This window comes from Nerophis ophidion, linkage group LG21 (genome assembly GCF_033978795.1).
Source record: "Nerophis ophidion isolate RoL-2023_Sa linkage group LG21, RoL_Noph_v1.0, whole genome shotgun sequence".
Classification (NCBI taxonomy): Eukaryota; Metazoa; Chordata; class Actinopteri; order Syngnathiformes; family Syngnathidae; genus Nerophis; species Nerophis ophidion.
Window position 1 is genome coordinate 27,280,353 of NC_084631.1, and position 20,302 is coordinate 27,300,654.

General features: G+C 43.6%; 2 protein-coding genes across 4 annotated transcripts in view; one reads left to right on the forward strand and one right to left on the reverse strand.

Moving 5' to 3' along the window:
- fam221a (family with sequence similarity 221 member A) lies at positions 1–17,363 on the reverse strand. Its single transcript, XM_061882854.1, has 6 exons — positions 17,341–17,363; positions 15,534–15,707; positions 8,053–8,243; positions 7,916–7,986; positions 180–312; positions 1–117 (listed from the first exon to the last, which is right to left on the reverse strand). Exons 1-6 carry the CDS (start codon positions 17,361–17,363, stop codon positions 44–46), a joined length of 666 nt encoding a protein of 221 aa, XP_061738838.1. The 3' UTR covers positions 1–43.
- ccdc126 (coiled-coil domain containing 126) overlaps positions 17,027–20,302 on the forward strand; it is a 19,745-nt gene continuing 16,469 nt past the window's right edge. For all 3 annotated transcript variants that reach the window (XM_061882407.1, XM_061882406.1, XM_061882405.1), the window contains exon 1: positions 17,027–17,299. The gene's annotated coding sequence lies outside the window, so the exon portion shown is untranslated. The remainder of the gene's footprint in view (positions 17,300–20,302) is intronic.

The window sequence follows — 20,302 nt, forward strand, 5'->3', positions numbered from 1 at the left end:
GCACATTCTTTATTGTCTCGTTGATGATTAATTGGATCGTTACTTAGTCGCTCTTCTTGGCGCCTGTAGAACCGGAGGCTTTTCTTGACTGCAGGCAGCCGTCGTCTGACTCCAGACCTGAATGTGATACCGAGTCTGGCGTTACAGCGCTCGGAAACAACACACAGGTGTTTGCTCACATGACCCGTTCGCCTCCAAAGCAAGGTAGCCATCCAACAAGGAGCTGAACCCTGTCAGACCGCCCATCGCAGCATAAGGGACATCCCAGCCCACCGGGCGACCCCGTGCCTCCCTCTCTGACTTCGTCTCAACCTGTAAGGAAAACCATTTGATACGGATGTCACAATAATTCCGTTAATGCACAATAGCCATTAGCTAAGCTATATGTCTGCTCCTTCAACTTTTGTTTTGGCACTATCCCTAATCAAATGGGCTTGTTACCAGCACATCGCCTGCCATCTCTGCATTTTGGTGTCAGTAACCAATTTACATGTTTATTAAAAATAAATTATATTTAATGCTGCGATGAGGTGGCGACTTGTCCAGGGTATACACCGCCTTCTGCCCAAATGCAGCTGGGATCGGCTCCAGCACGCCCCGCGACCCCAAAAGGGACAAGCGGTAGAAAATGGATGGATAGAAGATACTTAATGGTGATGAGGGGCACCTAAAAAAACTCCAATTCACCTCAAAATAAATACAGTAGGGATTTTAGCCTTGTTCCTCACGACTTTCAGCACATTTTGCACCGCCATCTCCACAATGTGGGCGGGGCCTGCATCAGCCTGCTTACATCACCTACAGAAGACTGGAAGCAATGTCGTATTGTGTAGTTTGTGTTTTGGAAGATAGCTATACGGACGGACGGACTAGATGGATGGATGGATGGATGGATGGATGGATGGATGATAGATGGATAGATGGACAGATGGATAGATAGATAGATAGATAGATAGATAGATAGATAGACAGAAAGACAGATAGATAGATAGATAGATAGATAGATAGATAGATAGATAGACAGATAGATAGATAGATAGATAGATAGATAGATAGATAGATAGATAGGTAGATAGGTAGATAGGTAGGTAGGTAGATAGATAGATAGATAGATAGATAGATAGATAGATAGATAGATAGATAGATAGATAGATAGATAGATAGATAGATAGATAGATAGATAGATAGATAGATAGATAGATAGATAGATAGATAGATAGATAGATAGCTAGATGGATAGATAGTACTTTATTGATTCCTTCAGGAGAGTTCCTTCAGGAAAATTAAAATAATGATTGACTGATTACTTCAGGAGAGTTACCTCAAAAATGTTTAATTCGTGGCATCTTCCTTGCAAATCATGATGTTTTTACGCAGAATGTGAAGGAATGATCCAAGATGTCTTCCAGATGCATTGTTGCAACACAACGAAAGAAGCCTGCATACTTTTCCAAATGATGGTGAGGTATAACTATACCGTGTACCATTTTCTTATGTGATCGTGAACTGGCATGTATTTGTATTTGGTCACAGAATCATTTAGAGGATTATTCTACTAAGAAAATATGCCCCATTTTGGTTTCATCTGACCACATGACATTCTCCCAATCCTCTGCTGTATCATCCATGTATCCATTTTGGTATAAACTCAACTCGTCGTGTTTGGAGGAAGAAGAATACTGAATTGCATCCCAAGAACACCACACCTACTGTGAATCATTGGGGTGGAAACATCATGCTTTGGGGCTGTTTTTCTGCTAAGGGAACAGGACGATTGATCCGTGTTAAGGAAAGAAGGAATGGGGCCATGTATCGTGAGATTTTGAGCCAAAACCTCCTTCTATCAGTGAGAGCTTTGAATGGTAGACCAAATACTTATTTTCCACCATAATTTATAAATAAATTATTTAAAATTCCTACAATGTGAACTCCTGGATTTTTTTTCACATTTTCTGTCTCTCACAGTTGAATTGTACCTATGATGAAAATTACATACCTCTGTCATCATTTTAAGTGGGAGAACTTGCACAATCGGTGGCTGACTAAATACTTTTTTGCCCCGCTGTATATATATATATATATATATATATATATATATATATATATATATATATATATATATATATATATATATATATATAGGCTGTGAAAATCTGCTGTACAGTGTGTGTGCTTGGGCCCTATTTTTAGGAACACTAATACAAAACCTCACAATAATGTCTGATTGAATGCTATGACAGACCGCCTTAAAAAACGGAATGGAATTTTTTTAAATGTTCTATGAACGATAAAACACTCAATACGGACAACATATGAACGTCACACACCCTGTCAAATGACATTGTGGAGGGGGGCGTGGCCTGCAGTGAAGCGGGGTGTGCCAGGACCGGCTTCGAAATCAGCGACAGGTGCGTGGATGGCCCACCTGGGCCTGGGTTTCTAATCACCTGTTAAAAGGCAGCAGCCGGGAGGAGAGAAGGGTTGGAGTGGGAGTTGGAGCTAAAGGAGAGTTGGAGTGAGAGCGAGAGCGAGAGTGACAGACATAGACCCTGTGCTGAAAAGCAAACCAATGGAGAACGCTGAAAATTGACCAGTATCAAACCCTGAAACCTGGGCTCTCATGTCAGTGATTGGTGGTCTGAAGAACCCACAGAGAGGTAACCTCCACAGACATATTTTATGAGGTGGTGAAGTTGGGAGAGTGGCCGTGCCAGCAATCTGAGGGTTACTGGTTCAATCTCCACCTTCTACCATCCTAGTCACGTCTGTTGTGTCCTTGGGCAAGACACTTCACCCTTGCTCCTGATGGGTCCTGGTTAGCGCCTTGCATGGCAGCTCCCGCCATCAGTGTGTGAATGTGTGTGTGAATGGGTGAATGTGGAAATACTATCAAAGCGCTTTGGGATCCTTAAAAAGGGGTACAAAAGCACTATACAAGTACAACCATTTACCATTTACCATCAAGCGAAACGCCACAAAAATGCAACAAACACAGCGAAATATGAGCGTGAAGGTTTAAAAAAACAAACACCTACTATCTGATATAGCTAAAATATCACTAAGCTTTAGATCTTTGTTGTAAAACTCTCCTTCTGCGGCTGTCCCTGACACCCGCATTTCAGGCTGGCCGCTCTGGAAACAACGTTGAAATCATCTGAGCTGCTGTGACGTTAATTACCATAGTAACTAATTAGATTACCATAGTAACTAATCAGATTACCATAGTAACTAGTATATCATGCAAAAGTGCACATTCCAAACATTGAAATACTTTGTATAGTTCAAGACATACGGTCATTTTAGAATATCACTGTGCATCATAATGGCGACTACAGTTTCAATCATAAAGATCTGAAAAAAATGATATGGGAATGTCCGGCGGGCCAAATTGAAAAGCTTAACGGGCCGCAGGTGACTCCCGGGCCTCAATTTGCCCAGGTTTGGTCTGTGTGTATGGAAGAAGAATCAGCAAGTCTTTTATATTTCTCTTGGCTGATAATGTAAACCATGTCGGATGTAATGAGGTGATGAAAGGAATAGTTGTATTTGTCTTCATCCACACTCTCTTTGCGGGTCACTGGGCTCCAGTTCTGTAGATGATGTCACTCCAAAAGGGGGTACCGTTTCGAGTCTGGCGAAGGAAAAGGGGGCGTTCCAAGGCTGCCAGACACATTTTCACGGGAAAGAAATCCATCAAGACAACTTGTTTGTGAGATTTTGGTCACTTTGGGTCCTTTTAATCCAGATCTGGGCAAATTAATTTTTTCAATCTGGCCCGCCGGACATTCCCAAATACTTTTTTGTTAGATCTTTAAAGGGGATCATTATCACAATTTCAGAAGGGTTAAAACCAATAAAAATCAGTTCCCAGTGGCTTATTTTATTTTTTGAAGTTTTTTTCAAAATTTTACCCATCCCGGAATATCCCTAAAAAAAAGCTTTAAAGTGCCTGACTTTCGCCATCTGTGAAGTCATCGTCCATTTTTCTGTGACGTCATCCAGTGATGCCAATACGGATAGCATAGCAAGATATAGCGACATTAGCTCGGATTTCAGCGGCTTAAGCGATACAACAGATTACGCATGTATTGAAATGGGTGGTTGGAGTATGGAGGCAGATAGCGAAAACGAAATTGAACTGAAGCTATTGAGCGAATAGCTATTGACGCTATTCGGCCATGTTTGCCTTAGCATCGCCGGTAAAATGTGCAGACCAACGATCGGAAGTTTTGCATCTTGTGACACTGGATCAACTTAAATCCATCAATTGGTAAGTGTTTTTTTGGCATTATATGTGGGTGGAGGGAAACGCTGGATGTAAATATAGTTTCAAATGTACATACAGCTAGCCTAAATAGCATGTTAGCATCGATTAGCTGGCAGTCATGCCACGACAAAATATGTCTGATTAGATCATAAGTCAATAACATCAACAAAACTCACCTTTGTGATTTAGTTGACTTTATCGTTGGAAATGCATCTGCAGGTTATCCATACATCTCTGTGCCATGTCTGCCTTGGCACCGCCGGTAAAATGTGCAAACACTCCGGCACATTCAATGGGGGTCTGGCGGCAGATTTCTTTGACTTTATCGTTGGAAATGGATCTGCTTTGAGTGTCGCAGGATATCCACACAATCTTGCCATCTCTGCATAGCTTTCGCCAGTAAAGTGTGCGGAACAAACGACTGACCATTTCCTCGGCTTTCCCCACATCCTCGTATTTTGAACAAATTTCGTCCAATTTCTTGCCACTTTTGCATTTTTGGGCCAGTGGTGCAACTTAAATCCCTCCCTGTTAGTGTTGTTACACCCTCCCACAACACACCGACGAGGCATGATGTCTCCAAGGTTCAAGAAAATAGTCGAAAAAACGGAAAATAACAGAGCTGAGACGCGGTGTTTGTAATGTGTTTGAGAAAATGGCGGCTATAGGTGACGTCACGTTCTGACGTCATCGCTCCAAGAGCGATAAATAGAAAGGCGTTTAATTCGCCAAAATTCACCCATTTTGAGTTCGGAAATCGGTTAAAAAAATACATGGTCTTTTTTCTGCAACATGAAGGTATATATTGACGCTCACATAGGTCTGGTGATAATGTTCCCCTTCAAAGTGGTAAACATAGCTGCCATTATGATGTGCAGTCATGTTTTCAAATGACCCTAAGTCTTGAACTATACAAAGTATTTCAATGGTTGGAATCTGCAATTGTGCATGATATACTAGTTACTATGGTTATCTAATTAGTTACTATGGTAATGTATGTTACAACAGCTCAGACGAGGCACCAAGCAGTTTGGGTGGGGAGCGTTTCCACAGAGTGTTTCCAGAGCGGCCAGCCTGAAATGCGGGTGTCAGGGACAGACGCGGAAGGAGATTTTTACAACAAACTTCTCAAGCTTAGTGATATATCAGATAGGTGGGGTATTTTTACCCTTCGCGTTCATATTTCGCGGTGTTTGTTGCATTTTTTTTTTTTGCTTGATTGTAACATATGTCGATCGAGAGGGGGTGTGATGTTCAAATGTTGTCAATATTCAGTGTGTGAAGGGGGGCGTGGCCTGCGGGCCTGCAGCGGAATGGGGTGTGCCAGGACCGGCCTCGAAGACAGCGACAGGTGCGTAGATGGCCCCGGTGGGCATTGTCATCAAATCACCTGTCCCTATGTATAAGCAGCAGCCAGGAGGAGGGAGGTTGTTGGAGCTGGCCTGAGAGCAAGAGAGTGCCTGACACAGACAAAAGGACAATTGCTGGAAACTCTAATGTAACTCTGATCCGGGCTCTCACGGCAATGCTTGGTGGTCTGGAGGACCCGCAGGAGGGCAACCTCCACACAGTTTTATCGTTCATAGTTCATCCATCCATTCATCTTCTTCCCCTTATCCGAGGTCTGGTCGCGGGGGCAGCAGCCTACGCAGGGAAGACCGGACTTCCTTCCCCCCTGCCACTTTGTTCAGCTCTTCCCTGGGGATCCCGAGATGTTACCAGGCCAGCCGGGAGAAATAGTCTTCCCCACGTGTCCTGGGTCTTCCCCGTGGCCTCCTACGGGTCGGGCGTGCCCTACACACCTCCCTAGGGAGACGTTCGGGTGGCATTCTGACCAGATGCCCGGACTACCGCATCTGGCTCCTCTCGATGTGGAGGAGCAGCGGCTTTACTTTGAGCTCCCCCCGGATGACAGAGCTTCTCACCCTATCTGTAAGGGAGAGCCCTGTCACCCGGCGGAGAAAACTCATTTCGGCCGCTTGTACCTGTGATCCTGTCCTTTCGTTCATAACACAAAGCTCATGACCATAGGTGAGGATGGGAACGTAGATGGACCAGTAAATTCCCTCTTCCCTCACTCATGAACAAGACTCCGAGGTACTTGAACTCCTCCACTTGGGGCAGGGTCTCTCCCCCAACCCGGAGATGGCACCCCGCTCTTTTCTGGGCGAGAACCATGGACTCGGACTTGGAGGTGCTGATTCTCATCCCAATCGCTTCACACTCGGCTGTGAACTGATCCAGTGAGAGCTGAAGATCCTGGCTAGATGAAGCCATCAGGACCACATCATCTGCAAAAAGCAGAGACCTAATCCTGCAGCCACCAAAGCGGATCTCCTCAAAGCCTTGACTGCGCCTAGAAATTCTTTCCATAAAACTTATGAACAGAATCGGTGACAAAGGGCAGCCTTGGCCCAGTCCAACCCACACTGGAAACGTATCCGACCTACTGCCGGCAATGTGGACCAAGCTCTGACACTGATCGTACAGGGGGCTGCCCGCCACAATCAGACAGTCCGATACCCCATACTCTCTGAGCACTCCCCACAGGACTTCCCGAGGAAAACGGTCGAATGCCTTCTCTAAGTCCGCAAAACACATGAAGACTGGCTGGGCAAACTCCTATGCACCCTCAAGGACCCTGCCGAGAGTATAGAGCTGGTCCACAGTTCCACGACCTGGACGAAAACCACACTGTTCCTCCTGAATACGAGGCTCGACTATCCGGCGTAGCCTCCTCTCCAGTACACCTGAATAAATATTGTAAATGTTGTGTTTTAATTTTATCCTGCCTTCTTTTCTGCACCTGTGTTATCAGTGTTTCATCCTCGGCAAGGGGCGGACCTTGTGGCACACCTGCTCTCAATTAATTCGGCAGTATTTAGGCTCGTCACTGACAGCTTGGCCTCGCCGGGTATTGTATCCAGAACTCCTCTCGTGCATGCACCTGCTTCACCAGTCCTGGTACGTTTTCGCTACTTTGTCCTGAATTCCCTAACCTCTTGTGTGTTTATTTCCTAGTCCCGCTGAGGTAAAAATCATTTCTCGTGTTGGACTCTTACCTTGCTCAGTGTGCCCTGGCCCTTTCTGCTCCCGACCTCTGAGGAACCTATTTTGTCTAGATTACATGGTGTGCGTTTCTGCCCCATCGCTCTTAGTTATCCCTTTTTGTCTAATTCATTTTTTGTAATTTTTTGTAATCCTACCTTGTCTCCCGTCTCTGCATCCTGGGGTCACCCCCACTTGACCAAGACCTTAACAGTAAATCGCACATTCTTTATTTTCATGTACATTCTGGGTGTCTCATTCAGTCGAAAATTTTAAATTCCATTCTGTTTTTAAGGCCGTCTGTCAAAACGTTTTTAGCATTCAATCAGACATTATTGTGAGGTTTTGTATTAGTGTTCCTAAAGATAGATATGCCGGTCCCCAGACACATTTTTTTCTCTAAATTTGCCCCCCCACACCCTCGAGTCAAAATTATTTCCCAGGCCTAATTTAATCTATAGATTAAATGAATCCTACTAATGGTGAGTAATCCACAGCTAGTGTGTTTTATCAAATATAAAAATGTGAATAGTTTGCCAGCACTACAATCTACTCGTCGTTGAACGTGTCTCAGAACTCCGTGTTGTGTTTGAAGGTTACCAAGGTGTGGTGATTGAAAGTGGGTTGGCCACATCCACACGTGTACGTGCTCCGGAACCCAGAACAGTCGCCTGAAACAAAAGTACGCATTGGTATTTTCCCTCACTGTCGGATTAATGGAAGCTTGAGCGGCTCACACTTTCTGCAGCAATGCCCAGCAGCTGGAGCGTGATCCTCAGGTAGATGTTTGCAGCGGCAGCGAAGAGGCACAGTCCCAAGATGGGGGACGTACTCGTAGGCGGGGCAAGCACATCCCCTGGCACGGCACGGAAGTACCAAAGGTTTTTCGGAGGGAATCACCTCAAATTCCGTTTTATGCTCCTTGTACCTGGAAGATATATTGCTTTTAAAAGCATCCTTTCAAACAGGGTGTGTAAATACAAGTTAATACAAGATTAATGTGCTAATGTTTTGGGATTATTCACATCAGTTAACTTTGACAGTCCTTCTATTATTATTCTTTTTCTAATTGCAATGAACCCAATTAGCATAAACAGTGTTTGCAGTAATTTAGTGCCACGACCACTGGGGGGAGCACATGACCAGAAAGGCAATTCAAAGGCCACTGTTTGTATTTTCGGTTACTATTGTTATGGTTCCATTTGATTAGCTAATTATGGAATCAAATAATTGGAATAGTATAGACTAGGGCTGGGCGATATGGCCTTTTATTAATATCTTGATATTTTTAGGCCGTGTCGCGATACACAATATATATCGCGATATTTTGCCTTAGCCTTGAATGAACACTTGATGCATATAATCACAGCAGTATGATGATTCTATGTGTCTACATTAAAACATTCTTCTTCATACTGCATGAATATATGCCCATTTTAAACTTTCATGCAGAGAGGGAAATCCCAGGTACCGTAATTTTTCTTAGTTTGGCCGGGGGTGCGACTTATACTCATGAGCGACTTATGTGTGAAATTATTAACACATTACCGTAAAATATCAAATAATATTATTTAGCTCATTCACGTAAGAGACTCGACGTATAAGATTTCATCGGATTTAGCGATTAGGAGTGACAGATTGTTTGGTAAACTTATAGCATTTTCTATATTTTATAGTTATTTGAATGACTCTTACCATAATATGTTACGTCAGCATACCAGGTGCGTTCTCAGTTGGTTATTCATGCGTCATATAACGTACACTTATTCAGCCTGTTGTTCACTATTCTTTATTTATTTTAAATTGCCTTTCAAATGTCTATTCTTGGTGTTGGGTTTTATCAAATACATTTTCCCAAAAAATGCGACTTTTACTCCAGTGCGACTTATATGTTTATTTCCTATTTTATCATGCATTTTCGGCAGGTGCGGTAAGTCAATTTAGCAAAACTGTTTTTATTGAATGGTTATTAAGCAGTGGCACAAACATTCTTGTCATTTCCAAAACAGAAAGTGCAAGATTGTCAGAGATATTTTAAAACAAGCTATTAGTGCACGTTTGTGCATGATGTTATTAAGATGACATATCAAAACAACACTAAATGAAAGTGGACTTTTTGTACAGAACGCCACTACAATAGTTTAAAATAAAACTAAGTGCACTTTTGTGCATGATGTCACACAAGATCATTCAAAAACTGTGAAATAAAAATGAGCTGCATAATAGGAAATCAAATAGTGTGTGTCCTTTGTTCTGTGGTAGGTTCCAGAGGACGTTATCTCCTTCTGTTGTTGGTTTTATTTTATTTTTTTATACGGAGTTGATCTGAAAATTGCTGCTTTGGCATTTTGTTGATGTGGCACCGAACGGAGATGTTGACATGCAGAGTAAGTACTCTTCATTCTCTAGCGGGTGACCAGCAACTTGAGGGTTCCAGGTTTGATCCCCGCTTCTGCCATCCTAGTCACTGCCGTTGTGTCCTTGGGCAAGACACTTTACCCACCTGACCCCAGTGCCACCCACACTGGTTTAAATGTAACTTAGATATAGGGTTTCACTTTGTAAAGCGCTTTGCATCACTGGAGAAAAAGCTCTATATAAATATAATTCACTTAATTCACTCACTTAGTAATAATTAGTTTTCATCTTTACAGATTCTGGGGTTTCAAACTCAAATTAGTGGGGGTGACTGCAGGTAGAGTCTGGGTGGCACTGGGCTGTAGAAGATTTCCCTGAAGTATTGGGCGTTACAGCTCGGTTGGTAGAGGGGCCGTGCCATCAATTTGAGGGTTCCAGGTTCGATCCCCACTTCTGCCATCTTAGTTACTGCCGTTGTGTCCTTGGGCAAGACACTTTACCCAACTGCTCCCAGTGCCACCCACACTGGTTTAAATGTAACTTAGATAATGGGTTTCACATGTAAAGGGCTTTGAGTCACTAGAGAAAAGCGCTATATAAATATAATTCACTTCACTTATTCACTTAAGAGACACATTTTCAGGGACATGGCTAAATTGGGCCCCAAACACAATTATATTTTGATGCCCCCAATTACAAAAATTTTTCTAAATTTTTGGATGTATATGAAGCTAAGTAAAAAGACACTGAGTCTGAGACCCTGATATACAGAATGTGTGTTTATTTCGTACAGGGATGTCTAAACTCCCATTACTATTATTTACAGCCGGTGGCACAATCGTTACCATTCAAATATTAGCATGCTAACTTTTTTGCAGGTATACACCTCAGCGTCAAATATTTTGTTAAAAATATTTGAAGGATACCTGTTAGCATGCTAAGGGTAGTATGCTTGTTTTTTTTTAGCTGTTTTGTAGGTATACACATTATTAGTCATATGTTGGTACTTGATGCATGTTAACATTAGTAGGCTAGCGTTTTACACACATTTCTCTGGTGCGCACCTGAGAGTAATGTATTTTGGTACTTGACTCGGGTTACAGTGAGCATTTTAGCATAGCATGCTAGATATATTTAGATAATTTAACAAGTTTACCCTCAGTGTCATATATTTTGGTATTTCACTAATGCTACCTGTTAGCAGGCTATTTTTGCCATATTAGCATACTATTGTTAGCATGCTAGCTTTTTTAGCTCATGTTGATCATATTTTTTGTCACTTGATGCTATCTGTCCAGCTTGCTAACTGTTAGCATTTCAGTTTGGAATTTGCTCTTCAGCATGTTTTAGTTATTTTAAAACAATTTAAAAAACCCAAAACCAGTTGAGTTGGCACAATGTGTAAATTGTTGATAAAAACAAAATACAATGATTTGCAAATCCCTTTCAACCTATATTCAATTGAATACACTGCAAAGACAAGAACTGGAAAACTTTATTTTTTGCAAATATTAGCTCATTTGAAATTTGATGCCTGCAACATGTTTCAATAAAGCTGGCACAAGTGAAAGAAAAGACTGAGAAAGTTGAGGAATGCTCATCAAACACTTATTTGGAAAATCCCACAGGTGAACAGGCTAATTGGGAACAGGTGGGTTCCATGATTGGGTATAAAAGCAGCTTCCATGAAATGCTCAGTCATTCACAAACGGGGATGGGGCGAGAGTCACCACTTTGTGGACAAATGCGTGAGCATATTGTCTAAGAACAACAATTCTTAACGAGCTATTGCAAAGAATTTAGGGATTTCGCCATCTAAGATCTGTAAAATCATCAAAAGGTTCAGAGAGTCCGGAGAAATAACTGCACGTGACATTGACCTTGGGTCCCTCAGGCGGTACTGCATCAAAAAGCGACATCAGTGTGTTAAGGATATCACCACATCTGCTCAGGAACACTTCAGAAAACCACTATCAGAAACTACAGTTCACCGCTACATCTGTAAGTACTAGTTAAAACTCTACTATCCAAAGCGAAAGCCATTTATCAACAACACCCAGAAACGCTGTCAGCTTCGCTGGGCCCAAGCTTATCTAAGATGGACTGATGCAAAATGTAAAAGTGTTCTCTCGTATGATGAGTCCACTTTTCAAATTGTTTTTGGAAACTGTTAATGTTGTGTCCTCTGGAACAAAGAGAACAAGAACCACCCGCATTGTACTAGGCACATAGTTCAAAATGCCAGCATCTGTGATGGTATGGGGGTGTATTAGTGCCAAAGGCATGGTTGATATATCTATCTGTGAAGGCACCATTAATACTGAAAGGTACATACAGGTACATATGTTGGCATCCAAGCAATGTTATCATGGACGCCCCTGCTTATTTTAGCAAGACAATGCCACGCCACGTGTTACAACAGCATGGCTTCAAGGTAAAAAAGTGCAGTTACTAGAATGGCCTGCCTGTAGTCCAGACATGTCTACCATTGAAAATGTGTGGCGCATTATGAATCGTAAAGTATGTACAACTTAAGCTGTACATCAAGCAAGAATGGAAAACAAGTCCACCATAAAAGCTTAAAAAATTGGTCTCCTCAGTTCCCAAATGTTTACTGAGTGTTGTTAAAAGGAAAGGCCATGTAACACAGTGGTAAAAAATATTTTTTGCAATGTGTTGCTGCCATTGAATCCTAAGTTAATGATTATTTGCAAAACAAGAAATAAGTTCCTCAGTTCGAACATTAAATATCATGTCTTTGCAGTCTATTCATATGAATATAAGTTGAAATATATTTGCAAATCATTTTAATAATTTTTTTCTATTTATGAGAGAACGTCACATCACTGGGGGGAAGGAGCCTGAGCTAGTGCACAAGGTAGAGAAGTTCCGGCTGGATATAGTCGGACTCACCTCGACGCACAGCAAGGGCTCTGGAACCAGTTCTCTCGAGAGGGACTGGACTCTCTTCTACTCTGGTGTTGCCGGCAGTGAGAGGCGACGGGCTGGGGTGGAAATTCTCGTTGCCCCACGGCTCAAAGCCTGCACGTTGGAGTTCAACCCAGTGGAAGAGAGGGTAGCTTCCCCCTGCCTTCGGGTGGGGGGACGGGTCCTGACTGTTGTTTGTGCTTACGCACCAAACAGCAGTTCAGAGTACCCACCCTTTTTGGGTACACTCGAGGGAGTATTGGAAAGTGCTCCCCCGGGGATTCCCTTGTTCTGCTGGGGGACTTCAACGCTCATGTTGGCAACGACAGTGAAACCTGGAGAGGCGTGATTGGGAAGAATGGCCGCCCGGATCCAAACCCGAGTGGTGTTTTGTAATTGGACTTTTGTGCTCGTCACGGATTGTCCACAACAAACACCATGTTCAAACATAAGGGTGTCCATATGTGCACTTGGCACCAGGACACCCTAGGCCGCAGTACCGTGATCGACTTTGTAGTTGTGTCATCGGATTTGCGGCCTCATGTTTTGGACACTCGGGTGAAGAGAGGGGCGGAGCTTTCTATCGATCACCACCTGGTGGTGAGTTGGCTTCGATGGTGGGGGAGGATGCCGGGCAAACCTGGCAGGCCCAAGCGCATTGTGAGGGTCTGCTGGGAACGTCTGGCAGAGTCTACTGTCAGAGAGAGTTTCAATTCCCACCTCCGGAAGAACTTTGAACATGTCACGAGGGAGGTGCTGGACATTGAGTCCGAGTGGACCATGTTTCGCACCTCTATTGTCGAAGCGGCTGATTGGACCTGTGGCCGCAAGGTTGTTGGTGGCTGTCGTGGCGGTAATCCCAGAACCCGCTGGTGGACACCAGCAGTGAGGGATTCCGTCAAGCTTAAAAAGGAGTCCTATCGGGTTCTTTTGGCTCATAGGACTCCGGAGGCAGTGGACGGGTACCGACGGGCCAAGTGGTGGGCAGCTTTAGCGGTCGCTGAGGCAAAAACTCAGACATGGGAGGAGTTCGGGGAAGCCATGGAAAACGACTTCCGGGCGGCTTCGAAGCGATTCCGGACCACCATACGCCGCCTCAGGAAGGGGGAGCAGTGCACTGTCAACACCGTGTATGGTGCGGATGGTGTTCTGCCGACTTCGACTGCGGATGTTATGGATCGGTGGAGGGAATACTTCGAAGACCTCCTCAATCCCACCAACACGTCTTCCTATGAGGAAGCAGTGCCTGGGGAATCTGTACTGGGCTCTCCTATTTCTGGGGCTGAGGTTGCTGAGGTAGTTAAAAAGCTCCTCGGCGGCAAGGCCCTGTGGGTAGATGAGATCCGCCCGGAGTTCCTTAAGGCTCTGGATGCTGTGGGGCTGTCTTGGTTGACAAGACTCTGCAGCATCGCGTGGACATCGGGGGCGGTACGTCTGGATTGGCAGACCGGGGTGGTGGTTCCTCTCTTTAAGAAGGGAGATCGGAGGGTGTGTTCCAACTTTCATCGGATCACACTCCTCAGCCTTCCTGGTAAGGTTTATTCAGGTGTACTGGAGAGGATGCTACGCCGGATAGTCGAACCTTGGATTCAGGAAGAACAGTGTGGTTTTCGTCCCGGTCGTGGAACTGTGGACCAGCTCCATACTCTCGGCAGGGTTCTTGAGGGTGCATGGGAGTTTGCCCAACCAGTCTACATGTGCTTTGTGGACTTGGAGAAGTCATTCGACCGTGTCCCTCAGGAAGTCCTTTGGGGAATGCTCAAAGAGTATGGGGTATCGGACTGTCTTATTGTGGGGGTCCGCTCCCTGTATGATCAGTGTCAGAGCTTGTTCCGCAATGCCAGCAGCAAGTCGGACACATTTCCAGTGAGGGTTGGACTCCACCAAGGCTGTCCTTTGTCACCGATTCTGTTCATAACTTTTATGGACAGAATTTCTTGGCGCAGTCAAGGCGTTGAGTGGTTCCGGTTTGGTGGCCGCGGGATTAGGTCTCTGCTTTTTGCAGATGATGTGGTCCTGATGGCTTCATCTGGCCGGGATCTTCAGCTCTCACTGGATCGGTTCGCAGCCAAGTGTGAAGCGACCGGAATGAGAATCAATACCTCCAAGTCCTAGTCCATGGTTCTCTCCCGGAAAAGGGTGGAGTGCCATCTCCAGGTTGGGGAAGAGATCCTGCCCCAAGTGGAGGAGTTCAAGTACCTAGTAGTCTTGTTCACGAGTGGGGGAAGAGTGGATTGTGATATCGACAGGCGGATCAATCAGTGCGGCGTCTTCAGTAATGCGGACGTTGTACCGAGCCGTTGTGGTGAAGAAGGAGCTGAGCCGGACGGCAAAGCTCTCAATTTACCGGTCGATCTTCGTTCCCATCCTCACGTATGGTCATGAGATTTGGGTCATGACCGAAAGGATAAGATACCGGGTACAAGCGGGCGAAATAAGATAGGGTGAGAAGTTCTGCCATCCGAGAGGAGTTCTACGTAAAGCCGCTGCTCCTCCACATCGAGAAGAGCCAGATGATGTGGCTCGGGCATCTGGTGAGGATGCCACCCGAACGCCTCCCTACGGAAGTGTTAGGACACGTCCAACCGGTGAGAGGCCACGGGGGAGACCCAGGACACGTGTGGAAGACTATGTCTCCCGGCTGGCCTTGGAACGCCTCGGGATCCCCCGGGAAGAGCTAGACGAAGCGGCTGGGGAGATGGAAGTCCGGGCTTCCCTGCTTAGGCTGCTGCCCCCGCGACCAGACTTTGGATAAGCGGAAGAAGATGGATGGATGGATGGATGGAAATATTGTATAATGTTGTGACATGCAGTGCACGCACGCACGCACACACACACACACACACCCTCACACACACACACACACACACACACACACGCACACACACACACACACACACACACACACACACACACACACACACACACACACCTATGTGCACAGAAGCAGGGCGTCTCCGGGCCGACCAGCTTGCAGTCCATACCTCCTGGTACACCAAAGCTCACATACAGCCGGTTTTGTACTCGCTGCGGGAGTACTTTCCTCTTGTACTCCTCATATTGCTCGGGCGTGAACAGTTTTCCTCCGTCGTCATCACCCACGATCCTAAAAGTGACACGTGCGTTTGTGGTTTTATTTCAGTGCAAATGCATCATTTTAGCAATGCCTATGCTACTAACAGGATTATGTCACAATGCGTCAAAATCCTTCCTGTGAACGACCTAATAAGACCAAATAATTGGTTATTTTAAGGTTTTAGAGCTGTTCATTTAGAACAGTGTGGGTTTTTTTTTAGATTTAGCTCAGCAAATCCAACATTGAATATTAGAACACACATAAAATATCTGAAATTATTTGACCAACCGTGTGTACTCCCAGTAGTCATCCACCGCTTTTAAAGCTGACCGATCCATATATCAATTTCCAGGACGAATAAACGTCAACTTTGAAGCTGATATATATAACATAAACAATATGTGTTGCTATGGAAATGACGCAGGGTCCCTCTAACGGCGTCATGCGGATGTGCATCCTCTTTTACCCACACAAAATGAACCTATAAATTATACATTATTCCGTAAAAAGTTAACACGATAAAAAAAATATTTTTATGTTTTTGAAACGCTACAAAGAACGTTGTTGTTTAAAAAGCTACAGTCATCGCCTTAACTTTTTTATTTTTTTCATATAACTTTGTTTATAAAGTAAAACATTTACAAACATAAACGTATGAACAAGGATAATAAAACAAGTTTAAAAACAGTGCAATACGGCGCCAATAAAGTAACTATAGTAGAATGCAATATATATATATATATATATATATATATATATATATATATGTATATATATATATATATATATATATATATATATATAAATGTGTGTGTGTATGTGCGTGTGCGTGTGTGCGTGTGTGCGTGCGTGCGTGCGTGTGTGTGTGCGTGTAGTTGTAGCCTCACACAAGTAGTAAATAGTTTACATTTGGAGCCTATAGATATAGTTTTCAGTCATTATACGAGAGGGAAGTAGGAAGACGGTGCGACCATGAATTGATTAACGTGGAGCCCGACTTAAACAAGTTGAAAAACGTATTCGGGTGTTACCATTTATTGCTAAATTGTACGGAATATTGTGCAATCTACTAATAAAAGTCTCAATCAATCAATCAAAACCACAACTCCCATGATGCATTGCAATGACACTCACGGCGGTTAGCAGCAGCGTTGCCAGATGTCGAATCATTTTATACGATAATTTCCCCCATCTATTTTCTCTATTCGTGCATTGTGTTTATTAAAAGGAAATACTGCATCAAACATTATGTATAATCATAGTATGCTGTTGTAGACTGTCACGATCTGCGTCATTTTTCCTCCAAAAAAAGGTACTTCTAACCTTCTGGATCTATACGTTGTCATTTGTGGTCTGGCAACGCCGGCTCATGTTTGTAATTCTAGCACGTTAGCATGTGAAGCTACATTCCTAACATCTGTCGGAGCTCGGCGGAATACGTCTTATAAGTATCAGAATAGGAGATTCATGTATGGGGAGCAGGCGGAAGCTTCGGCGGAAGCTTCGGCGGCTGTTGTGTTTTACTGTAACAACAGCCTAACAGTGCGAAGGTTGCATTTTGACATTTACATTGCGCAACATGGCTTCAAGTTGAAGATCACGTCTGGCTGCAGGACACTGAGGTAAATTAACTTGTTGTGATGCGACATCTTTGTTAGCTTACGTCGCTAACATTTGTGGCGTCATATCGGCTTCCTTCTTTCCCTCATTGAACATCATTCATTCAGATAAATTCATTAAGTGATTTCATGGGTCATGTGCGCGTGACATTGCGGGGAAAGGTTAGCCCCCGTGTTTGCCAAGTACAGTAGTTTTACCATTGTTAAATTGTGCACTAATTAAGTTTGTTGGTGTATACATGTCACGGGCAATGTTGACTTCAGTATTATTAGCCCCTGTGTGTCTAATCACCAGCACCTAGTGGTGGGTTCAATGTCTTCTAAATGCAGTAGGTTCGTGTCGAAATGAGGAAGCAAGAATTGTATGGGTGACAGGACAGGATGCATATGGTGGTTGTGTTGACACAAACCGAGTCAGTTTATTTCTCAAAACAGGGTTTGAATAATTCCCATGAATTGATTAACGTGCTATCCAGATATTTGGGATATAAATGGAAACAGAGCCTGCGATGAGGTGACTACGCCCGAATGCAGCTGAGATAGGCTCCAGCAATCCCAAAAGGGACAAGCGGTAGGATATGGATGGATGGATGATTAACGTGGACCCCGACTTAAACAAGTTGAAAAACTTATTTGGGTGCGTACTATTTAGTTAGGCTGACCATATTCTGAAATCCCAAAAAGAGGACACATATACAGTGGGGCAAAAAAGTATTTAGTCAGCCACCGATTGTGCAAGTTCTCCCACTTAAAATAATGACAGAGGTCTGTAATTTTCATCATTGGTACACTTCAAATGTGAGAGACAGAATGTGAAAAAAAATCAAAGAATTCACATTGTAGGAATTTTAAAGATTTTATTTGTAAATTATGGTGGAAAATAAGTATTTGGTCATTCATTCAAAACTCTCACTGATGGAAGGAGGGTTTGGCTCAAAATCTCACTATTCATGGCCCCATTCATTCTTTCCTTAGCACGGATCAATCGTCTTGTCCCCTTAACAGAAAAACAGCCCCAAAGCATGATGTTTCCACCCCCATGCTTCACAGTAGGTATGGTGTTCTTGGGATGCGAACTCAGTATTCTTCTTCCTCCAAACACGACGAGTTGAGTTTATGCCATAAAGTTCTATTTTGGTTTCATCTGACCACATGACATTCTCCCAATCCTCTGCTGTATCATCCATGTATCCATTTAGGTATAAACTCAACTCGTTGTGTTTGGAGGAAGAAGAATACTGAGTTCGCATCCCAAGAACTTAATACCTACTGTGAATCATTTGGGTGGAAACATCATGCTTTGGGGCTGTTTTTCTGCTAAGGGGACAGGACGATTGATCCGTGTTAAGGAAAGAATGAATAGGGCCATGTATCGTGAGATTTTGAGCCAAAACCTCCTTCCATCAGTGAGAGCTTTGAATGGTTGACCAAATATTTATTTTCCACCATAATTTACAAATAAATTCTTTAAAATTCCTACAATGTGAATTCCTAGATTTTTTTTTTCACATTCTGTCTCTCACAGTTGAAGTGTACCAATGACAGAGGTCTGTAATTTTCATCATAGGTACACTTCAACTGTGAGAGACAGAATGTGAAAAAAAAAATCTAGGAATTCACATTGTAGGAATTTTAAATAATTTATTTGTAAATTATGGTGGAAAATAAGTATTTGGTCAACCATTCAAAGTTCTCACTGATGGAAGGAGGTTTTGGCTCAAAATCTCACGATTCATGGCCCCATTCATTCTTTCCTTAACACGGATCAATCGTCTTGTCCCCTTAACAGAAAAACAGCCCCAAAGCATGATGTTTCCACCCCCATGCTTCACAGTAGGTATGTTGTTCTTGGGATGCAAACTCAGTATTCTTCTTCCTCCAAACATGACGAGTTGAGTTTATGCCAAAAAGTTATATTTTGGTTTCATATGACCACCTGACGGCTTCACGGTGGCAGAGGGGTTAGTGCGTCTGCCTCACAATACAAAGGTCCTGCAGTCCTGGGTTCAAATCCAGGCTCGGAATCTTTCTGTGTGGAGTTTGTATGTTCTCCCCGTGAATGCGTGGGTTCCCTCCGGGTACTCCGGCTTCCTCCCACTTCCAAAGACATGCACCTGGGGATAGGTTGATTGGCAACACTAAATTGGCCCTAGTGTGTGAATGTGAGTGTGAATGTTGTCTGTCTATCTGTGTTGGCCCTGCGATGAGCTGGCGACTTGTCCAGGGTGTACACCGCCTTCCGCCCGATTGTAGCTGAGATAGGCGCCAGCGCCCCCCGCGACCCCGAAAGGGAATAAGCGGTAGAAAATGGATGGATGGATGACCACATGACATTCCCCCAATCCTCTGCTATGTCATCCATATATCAATTTTGGTATAAACTCAACTCATCGGTTTTGGAGGAAGAAGAATACTGAGTTGCATCCCAAGAACACCATACCTACTGTGAATCATTGGGGTGGAAACATCATGCTTTGGGGCTGTTTTTCTGCTAAGGGGACAGGACGATTGATCCGTGTTAGGGAAAGAATGAATGGGGCCATGTATCGTGAGATTTTGAGCCAAAAACTCCTTCCATCAGTGAGAGCTTTGAATGGTTGACCAAATACTTATTTTCCACCATAATTTACACATAAATTCTTTAAAATTCCTACAATGTGAATTCCTGGATTTTTTTTTTCACATTCTGTCTCTCACAGTTGAAGTGTACCTATGATGAAAATTAAAGACCTCTGTCATCATTTTAAGTGGAGAACTTGCACAATCGGTGGCTGACTAAATACTTTTTTGCCCCACTGTATGCGTGTCAAAGCGAGCAGCATGCCAAGGCCGAGACTAGGTGAAAATTTGCCAGTGATACTTGAACTTGCTTTATAAATAATATATTTATTTAAATAAAACTTTTTCTCTCCTCTGTTGACGGCAGTGTTGGCGCTAGGAATTTTCAAAATGGGGTCCCATGGACCCCATCAAGTCATAAAAAATGGGGTCACACGGTACATTTTT

Excerpts from the sequence above, each read along its gene's own strand:
- fam221a (XM_061882854.1), bottom strand. The coding sequence starts at position 17,363 with ATGACGCCACAAATGTTAGCGAC. Across the intron at positions 313-7,915 it reads CTTTCAATCACCACACCTTG|GTTGAGACGAAGTCAGAGAG; the intron begins GTAACCTTCAAA and ends TTTTCCTTACAG. Across the intron at positions 118-179 it reads TTTGGAGGCGAACGGGTCAT|GTCTGGAGTCAGACGACGGC; the intron begins GTGAGCAAACAC and ends TATCACATTCAG.